This window comes from Saccoglossus kowalevskii, chromosome 13 (genome assembly GCF_978046115.1).
Source record: "Saccoglossus kowalevskii chromosome 13, keSacKowa6.1, whole genome shotgun sequence".
In the NCBI taxonomy this organism is placed as follows: domain Eukaryota; kingdom Metazoa; phylum Hemichordata; class Enteropneusta; family Harrimaniidae; genus Saccoglossus; species Saccoglossus kowalevskii.
Window position 1 is genome coordinate 19,652,260 of NC_140653.1, and position 9,106 is coordinate 19,661,365.

The 9,106-nt window shown below is 31.5% G+C and overlaps 2 protein-coding genes across 2 annotated transcripts; one reads left to right on the forward strand and one right to left on the reverse strand.

Annotated features, from left to right (window-relative positions):
• Nucleotides 1–1,475: 1,475 nt before the first annotated feature.
• LOC100370326 (small ribosomal subunit protein bS16m-like) lies at nt 1,476–5,547 on the reverse strand. Its single transcript, XM_002740417.3, has 3 exons — nt 5,457–5,547; nt 4,079–4,331; nt 1,476–1,928 (listed from the first exon to the last, which is right to left on the reverse strand). Exons 2-3 carry the CDS (start codon nt 4,308–4,310, stop codon nt 1,795–1,797), a joined length of 366 nt encoding a protein of 121 aa, XP_002740463.1. The 5' UTR covers nt 4,311–4,331; nt 5,457–5,547; the 3' UTR covers nt 1,476–1,794.
• A 789-nt stretch (nt 5,548–6,336) lies between these two features.
• LOC100372441 (uncharacterized) lies at nt 6,337–9,106 on the forward strand. Its single transcript, XM_002740429.4, has 2 exons — nt 6,337–6,542; nt 8,742–9,106. The coding sequence occupies exons 1-2, from the start codon at nt 6,399–6,401 to the stop codon at nt 8,820–8,822; spliced, it is 225 nt and encodes a 74-aa protein (XP_002740475.1). The 5' UTR covers nt 6,337–6,398; the 3' UTR covers nt 8,823–9,106.

The window sequence follows — 9,106 nt, forward strand, 5'->3', positions numbered from 1 at the left end:
TTCAAATTTGATAAATACATTGTACATTTTAGATTACATGTCCACAACAATTTGTTTTACAATCGGATCAAAGATGGCCGACTGGCAGCCATCTTGCTTTTTGACAATACTACTACATCTCCATTTTCATTCTTATTTGGCACATACATTATAAATATAGGAATGCATGTTTATTTCAGTTTGTTTCAAAATCAGATCAAAGTTGGCCGACTGGCATCCATCTAGTCTTTTGGAAAATGAGGTTTTTTGGACTGGATTTGTCAGTTTTTTGCAATTTTTTGACCATACTACCACATCTCTGTACATGAAATTCAGTTTGGATACAAAAAATGCATGAATAGCATATCCTGTTTAATTTCCGACCATATATTTTGATTTTGGAATTTAATAGATCTAATTCCTGTTGATGCTAGACCAGCCATTTATTCACTCTCAATTAGTACCTAAGCTTTTGGTCCGTAACTTTATTTTTGGCACGAATAACATTCCAACTATGTCATTAAAATGACTCGTTTCATTTTGAATGTCATGTTTAACTATGAAGTAATCATTAATGAAAGGTTCTATAAGAATCTATACACCATGAAACATTGCCAGTTGTTAAAATGACATGCATCTGTAACCCCAGTATGTATAATCCTAATACAAAGCCCTATTCATTCGTGAGGAGAAATGATTCCACACACATTAACAGACTGCAATTTTAGGATTTTATACAAAATAATCATCAATCCGACAAATTTGATCAAGTCACACAAAATCACACAACCTATGGGTATAGTACTTATGTACAAAGTTTAAACTCAGGCAATATATAAGTGATGAATCAGCATGACCATGAACAAAAAGAAAATGGCTGCCAGTTGGCCAATTTTGTTAGAATCTTATAAAAAAAATATGACGTGCATGTGCAAGACAATTTGCATGATCATGATACTAAGTTACAATAAAATTACCATGTTCGTCTCGAAGAAAGGGATCAGGACACATTCACAAACTGCGATTTTAGACAAAATGGCCATCAATTTGACAAATTTGATCTACAATGTATTATGAAATACCACAGCCTACATTATTACCGAAGAGTTTACTGTTAAATACTTTATTTTCACTTGGAATTAATTTTCACTGTTTTTCAAAGAAGAAATGGTTCAGTGAAAATAAAATCCAGTTTACATAACTTTTTTTTTGTATATTTTACATTCAACTTTCAAAAATCAGTGAAAATAAAGTCCATACAAAACATTTTTTTTTCAGCGAAAATTAACTCCAGCTAAAATAAATTATTTTACAGTAGTACTTGCATACAAACTTTTGGTTGAATCAGGCAAAATATTAATAGGCATGAATTTAAATAAAAACTTAAATAAAATGGCTGACTATTGACTATTTTTTTGAAAATTTAACATGCACCCATGCATGATTATGATGAATGAAATCATCCTGTCTATCTCCGAGAAACAGTTATGGACATGTTTATATACTGCAATTTTATTTTAATAAAATGGCTGTCAAATTTGATAAAAACGAAAAATAACACAACTTATAGTATTAGGAGTATGATGAATATGATTATAAAAAAAAAATACATAAAAAGGGGGAATAATTCACATTTGAAACAAAGTATAAATTTATTTAAAATGAATTCATGTTCTCATTCAGTTTTCTTCTTTCTTTCCTCTGTTTCACAAAATCAAACATGACAGCATTTATTCATTCCAATGCCATGATCCCTAAGATTTGGATGGAGGGTGAGGCAGTGTCCAACAAGTAATGCAGATATTAATTATGCTTTTAATTGTCATCTTCATTGTCATTGGTTTCTGATTCCTGTTGTGCTGTAGCAGCTTTCTCCTCTTTTGCTTTATTCCTGGCTCGCCGTGCTTGAACAAAACTCATTGGATGAATAGGAAAAAATCCAGATAATCCTGCATGGGAATAAAAAAGGAAGACAGAAAAGACAAGATGTTTGGATTGCTATTACCCCCCCCCCCCCCCCGGGGTTGTTCATTTTGAATCTTCCGTTTTCTTTGTAAATTGTAACTTGAGTAAAAGACAAAAATAGGCCAATGGCCTGTTGCTCAACGGCTATTGTACAAAAGATTAGTGCTGTATATGACAAATACCCAAAAGGCAGTGAGTGAGACAATAAAACATAATGTTAAAAGTGGAATTTTTTACAAAAATAACAAAAATATTCAATAAAATTAGAATCAAAGAGAGCTTAAAAAGAACTCCAGCATGTTGAGAGAATAACATAACATGATATTTGCAATTATCTGAATTCGTAATACGTGTATATACCAAGTTTTGTTGAAATTTCACTAGCTGATATGCAAATTAGATAATTTGCATAAATTTACACCAAAAACTAAATATATCTGGAAACTGCCCCAACACATCTATGCACCAAGTTTTATTAAAACATACTAAATGGTTCTCAAGATATCACCAAAATAGCCTAAATATTGGTACGTAAATTGGGCAATTTGCATAATATTCCAGCAAAATCAATCATGTCTATACACATTTAAATATGTTGAGTGGTTATGTTTTTATTACAATCACAATAGACCAATCAAAGAAAACTTAGAGTTTTGGTTTGAGAGCAACCGGACTGCCAGTTTTGGAGAAGAAGTCGAAAATAGCATTTTTGACCAAAAATGAAAAAAAATATTCGCTAAAAATAGAAAATTGAAGATATGGACATGAAATGAACAAATCTGATAGAGGTCCACCCAAGGTACATACACGCCAATTATCAAAGCATTCAGGCTACCGGTTTTGACGAAGAAGTCAAAAATAGAATTTTTGACCCAAAATGACCATTTTAAAATATTTGCCAATTGAAAATTTCCTTACTAAATTAACAAAACTGATACAGGACAACCCAAGGCACATGCACTATCAATATCAGCACTGTAGACCACTTATTGTCATAGTAGCATAGAAGAAATTTCAGAGTTTTAGGGGGCTAATTTGCATAATTTTTGGCAGATCGACTTCTCATGAACAAATTACCATCTACACTCATCAAGGCATCCACACACCAAATCGAGTCAAACGGTTTGGTAGTTTTTGAGAAGAAGTCGTGCACAGACAGACAGATAGATAGACGGACGACAGACGCAGGTCAGAAACCCATCCCATAGGCTCAGTAGACCTATGGTCCGTTGAGCCAAAAATGGCATCCAAGTTTTTAAATTTTGTGTATATCCTAATTAAGCACTTACGCAAGCAATCCTTTGAAAAATTAAGCAAATGACAATTGCAATTTTTGTCTTTTGTGGGGAAAAATAAAATTGCAAAATTAGTTGCGTCATCATTAATTAATTTCCATGACAGTACACCAAGGAAACAAAAATGGTCAACCAAGGAAACAAAAATGGTCATAAAAAACATGCACATTTTATTTAAATATTATTCATGTACCATCAGAATTTACATTATACTTAATTATAAATATATGCTTAATTATTAGGGTCTGTGGGAAAATATTGAAGTCAAGAATGTTTAACATTATCTTTGATGTTAAATGAATTCGATCATATACAAACTCTTGAGACAAAGCATTTCCCGAATTATGTTTTCTGCACAACTTGCAGCAACGTTGCTTGACCTGATAGGTTGAGTCAATTATTGACCAATGTTGCACCAACAAATTTCTCTAAGAATTCCCGAAAGCATTCTGGTAACAATGTGAAAGGGAACTATCAATGTCAAAAAATTGATTTCAGCGAAAAATTAAAAAAAAAATTAATTAGCAATTGTTGAAATGTAAACTGAAATGTTGAAAGAAGTATTTAATGGCTTTCATGATGGTTCTTAACAGGTCATTTTTGAAGCTTAGTTTACACATTCACACAATATTAATAGCAATGGATATCTATGCTGTAATATATACATTCGATTACCAGTATATGTAAAAAAAAACAGGTTTTATGACTAGACAGTCAAATTTTTGGGGAAATTTGGAGAGATGGGCACTTAGTAGGGTATGAGTCCAAATATATTAAAACCCCATCATGTGCAGTGTTGTACTTTAATTTAATAATTCCGAGTGGAACTTCATACTCACCTAATAATAATGCAGATGGCTTAGTGAGTTCAGCACCTTCTGCAATCCAATATTTTAACCTTTCAAAATTCACTGCTACTAACTTCTCGTTATGCTTATTCGGCATTGGATCATATGAGCCTATGTGTTCTAAGGGTACATGGTTTCTGGGCAGTAGATGATTTATGACGACTAGATGATAGAAAGGTCTATTGGTACACCCATGTAAGGCTAGCCTGATACGCAGCACCATTTTGTGTTTTTGATTATTTAACTGTAAAAAAACACAAAAAAAGTATTTTTTAAGGCTTACAATACTTGTATCACACACTTGGTCATGTGATGTACTGTAAAATACTTTATATTTATCTGGAATTAATTTTCGCTGAAAAGACATTTTGGGTGTTTTTTTATGGAATTTATTTCACTGATTTGTGATGAGTTAAAGTTAAAATATAAGAAAAAGACATTTTATTTTCACTGAATAATAAATTCTGAGCGAAATTAAAGTCTTTTACAGTATATGATGATTGATTTTTCTCCTCAAAATAAATAAAAAATCAGATTTCAACTTCTGAAGGCTAGTAATATAATAGTTTTCAATAAATGGGTGATTAACAGCAAACCTAGAAGACTATAGAGAAATGATACTCAGAAGAGCCTTCCCAGCCAATGAAAGTACACTGTACCTGGATTTAGATGCATCAATGACTAAAACATAGCGCACACATTGGCTACTGTAACAGTTTTAATTTTCCCTGCTAGAAATTTACTCTATTTCAGGACTGTACTGCATTTGTGAAGAAAAAATGTCACCGATACTCCATGTTGTAGGAACCAAGAAAAATTCTCACTGCTACAAAACTTCAAAATTTTACACTGACTCACAAAACTTGCAAAAATGTGCGTCTAGCGGAATTATTAACATGGTTTACAGAATTCAGTCTAACCTAACCTAGTGTTCTTGACTGAGGCTGCGCAAAATGCATGTCACGTGCTTGGTAACTTGAAAAAAAAGGATTAATGATGAAACTGTTACTAAGGCACTATTAGTACTATAAAACTGTAAATCGGCCGGCATATAGGACTGTACATTTTTATTTGTAATGTGTGGCAACACGTGTCAGAAACATAAAATAATTCACCACAAGTTTTAAAATTGCTGGTATTAAATTTTACGTGTTTTCTTACAACCAGCAACGCTGCATTTACCCCGGTATCTATTTTATAAATGCACTCAATGTCTGTATGTGTGTGTATTCTAAAGTCACGTGTATTAAAATAAAAATAGGTCCCTAAACTACACGGTCGTGCATCGAAATAAACCATAAGTATATAGAAGCGCATTATCGAATAGTTCACACTCCATATATACATGCTTGAAGTATTGTTCTCTTACCAATTAATTATTCAAAGTTAAAAACCTGCAACCAGCATTTCACATTGTGATGAACAAAACGCAGCGAATCGTCATTTTAGTGCGCTTGAAGTTAGCGTCATATTCGTATCGATTTAACCTATTCACATCATGTGAAATCCAACGTTACTATCGGAACACCGTAGCTGAAGGATGTGAAATATACTAAGAAGAGTTTGGACTTACTGAATTGTCTAAATAGGTGGATATTTGTCATAGATAATTTCCTTTAAAAATATAGACCGATAATGGCGATATAATGTTTTTTTTTTTCATTTTTATACTATCTTGTTTGCGGGAAATTTCCCTATTTCTTTCCAAGTATTAATATAAATAAATAGACTGTATGTTTTTAAAATGTTTGTATTTTGTTATTTATTCATATTTTGTTTTATTTGTTGTAAGATAAAGTTACCACATAGAAAGAAATAAATAAATAAACGAAAGTAGTAAAATAAAAAAAAAAGAGAAAACGCACATATTGTTATCATGCTTTTATATACTGTTACGTATAACATGTACAAGGAAATTGGCAAAACGAATGTACTAAAACTATTATCCTGAGGGGCATGTGAATGTGGCATTGGGTCATTGTAATGCTGAATGCGACGCTAACTCTGCGCCCCGCACAAGATAGGATAGCTCCCTAGCCGAATATCGAATTTTATTAACATACTGTAATATTGGATGCAATAAACACACACACAAATATCAAGTTACCTTTCACTTTCAATTTAAAAAGATCAATATAATTTCCTATAACAAATATATGGCTGGTGGTAATGTATTAACGACTGTGAGTATTTATTTTTCAAAGGCTTGTTTTTTTTCTATTAACAGTAACTTAAAGGGTCTGCCCAAAGCTCTGACCTTTGCACTGTTGTGTTCTTTTCCGGTGGATCTCGAAGCGAAGAAAACAGCAAAATGGTGTGTTTACCCTGTATTATGTACGCTATCGTGCCGTTCTTTATATGGATCTGGCACAAATATTTTCAACCATACTACAATAAGGTGTGGGGAACCAAAAAAGCAGTGACTGAAACAACGACGGACACCACGACAGGGAAAGTAAGTTGAATACTTGTGTTGCGTTTGCTTTTATAAGGAAGATTCGGCACCGGCGGCCATTCCTAGTATATTTAATATTTAGCTCTTTTTAATGAACTGTACTCGTATAATGAACAGGCGATCCGACAAGGTTTTTTTTATTTCCGTTCACCACTCTCTCCACGGAAATTCTACCTTGAAAAATCAACATAGGCAACGTTGCTATAATAATATTATAATAATAATAATTATTATTTTCATTCAACACAAAAATCTACAGAAAGTAATTTTATGGTTGTAAAACAAAAACAGAAATAATACGCAACTAATATTACAAATAGCACATTAAATACATATAATTATAGACTTTTTGATGATGATGATTTTGTTATTGGATGACTTAAAAAAATAACCATTCATTAGTGAAAATTTAATTTCTGTATATGCTTCAATTATTCGTGGGTTTTAATTTCGCTATTTTTATGGATAAGTAAAATCTGCTAAAATAACCCCATGTGAACATGTAAAATAATAATAATATTAAAACTTTGCTTCCTTGCAAAGTTTGTGAACTTAAAACCCAGTGAAATTGCTCAAAAGATCATAAGAGTGACATTACATGTAAATGTCAGCGAAAATAAAGGGTTTTACAGTAGATTTCCTTAATGAAATGTTGCATAGTTGACAGCTATGTAAAGTTAATATGTATTGGGGCATTAGGCCTGTCATAGGAACGTTGATTTTAATTACACAAAAACTAAGTGAAATAATTGAAATTGTTATACAGTTCGTTTTTTTCAAGGATATTGATTATGTGTCAACATGGTTTGAGTTTTCAGTATTTAGTTACCAGCGTAATATTCAAAATGGTGATGTATATCAAACTTTGCACCCTTCATCTACAATAATGCCATATTTTGGTCTATAGTTTTGTCAATATTCAGTTTATCCATGAATATGGATTATGGTTAATTTATAAATATTTAAATAATGTATAAAAACTATGAATGGCAGTTGATAACCAAACAGTATTGTGTTGTGTTGGTTTTCTAAAACATTTGTCCTTGGATCAATTCTGGGTCATAGATTATGTCATTCAAATATAACAAGAATTGTGTTCATTTTGAGGACAAGGAAATAAATTTTTGTAATACTTTATAAGAGAGTACAAAATGTAATCTTGTTCAGTATCAGTACATGTGAGTGTATAGTGTAAAAGGGTTAATTATTCACTGGGTTTTAATTAATTTTGCTTATTTCGCTGACTAGAAAATGCAATAAATTGTAAAATTTAGCATAGAACACATTATCTAAATAATATAACCATGAATTTTAAACCCACTGAATATGCCTGAAATGGCAAATCAGCGAAATTTAAACCCAGTGAAAATTAGTCATTTTACAGTAGTTATAGGGCATACATAAATTTCAGTTTCAGTAAAAAAAAGCACATCATAATTTAAATGGAATAAACTGAGTGAAATATTGTACAAGATACAACAACAACAACAACAACAACACAATCAGTCATAAGTAAACACACAAGTAAAATCTGCTAAATTAAATCCACATTAACATATGTAATAACAATAGAATTCGTTGTATCCCTGGCAAATTCATGTGAAAACCCAGGGAATATGATTAAAATAGTGGAATTAAATGCCAGTGAAAATAAATAATTTTACAGTAATAAGAAAAAAGATCCAAAATGAGAGTATGTACAGCTGCCCTTTTTTTGCATTATGTAACATAAAATATTTATCCTTATTTATTCCTAAAAACGAATATTTAATAGCAATAAAGGTTAACTTGTAATGAATGATTAGAATTTGCATAAAGTTAGGAGATGTGAATTTATAACGAGCATTGACTACATAAGAGCAAGAAAAATTATATAAGACTAAGAGTAGGGAGGAAGTTACATTTAGAGAAGGAAAAATATTTTTTTTTTTTAAATGTAAAACTTCCCTACACTAGAACAGTAGTACAGACATTGTTGTATTTTCTTTGATGTTCTTTTTGGATTCATATGTGATATTGTATATGTAGGTTAGCTTTGAATATTTCAAGACAAGTTTACATCACACAGGGTACACAATATTTCCAAGAACCTCATAATAAAGAAAAGATACAGAACTACCATGTGAAAATTTAGTAAAATATCTACCAGCATTCCATGTTTTTTCACAAAAATATAAATAAGTTGATGTCTAATTTCAGGAGAAAGTGTCAGAAAAAGGGATTGCTAATGGTGTTGCAGCCACAGGGGAAGGTGCAGGAGGAGACAAAAAGAACGATTAGCACAAGTCCAGGCAGAAATCAACTCAACAGAAAGACATTAAACATCACCAAAGCTGATGTTCATTCAGTGACCCAATACACAAACTGTTACCTATGAAATTATGTTTATTTAATCCAATACAAGTTTCAATACATTTACTATATGTACACATGTATGTATTCACGTCTGTAGTGAACTTTGATGCTGATCTTGAACTTTGATCTTTATATGCATAAATGTTTTGTATAAGTGCAATGTGGTATAATAATACTTTCATAAATAATAAATTAACCGTTTATCTATA

Bases quoted from the DNA above. Each gene is read 5' to 3' on its own strand.
- LOC100372441 (XM_002740429.4), top strand. From the start codon at position 6,399: ATGGTGTGTTTACCCTGTATTATGTACGCTATCGTGCCGTTCTTTATA. The intron at 6,543-8,741 runs GTAAGTTGAATA...GTCTAATTTCAG, and splicing joins CGGACACCACGACAGGGAAA to GAGAAAGTGTCAGAAAAAGG.
- LOC100370326 (XM_002740417.3), bottom strand. From the start codon at position 4,310: ATGGTGCTGCGTATCAGGCTAGCCTTACATGGGTGTACCAATAGACCT. The intron at 1,929-4,078 runs GTGAGTATGAAG...ATTCCCATGCAG, and splicing joins GCCATCTGCATTATTATTAG to GATTATCTGGATTTTTTCCT.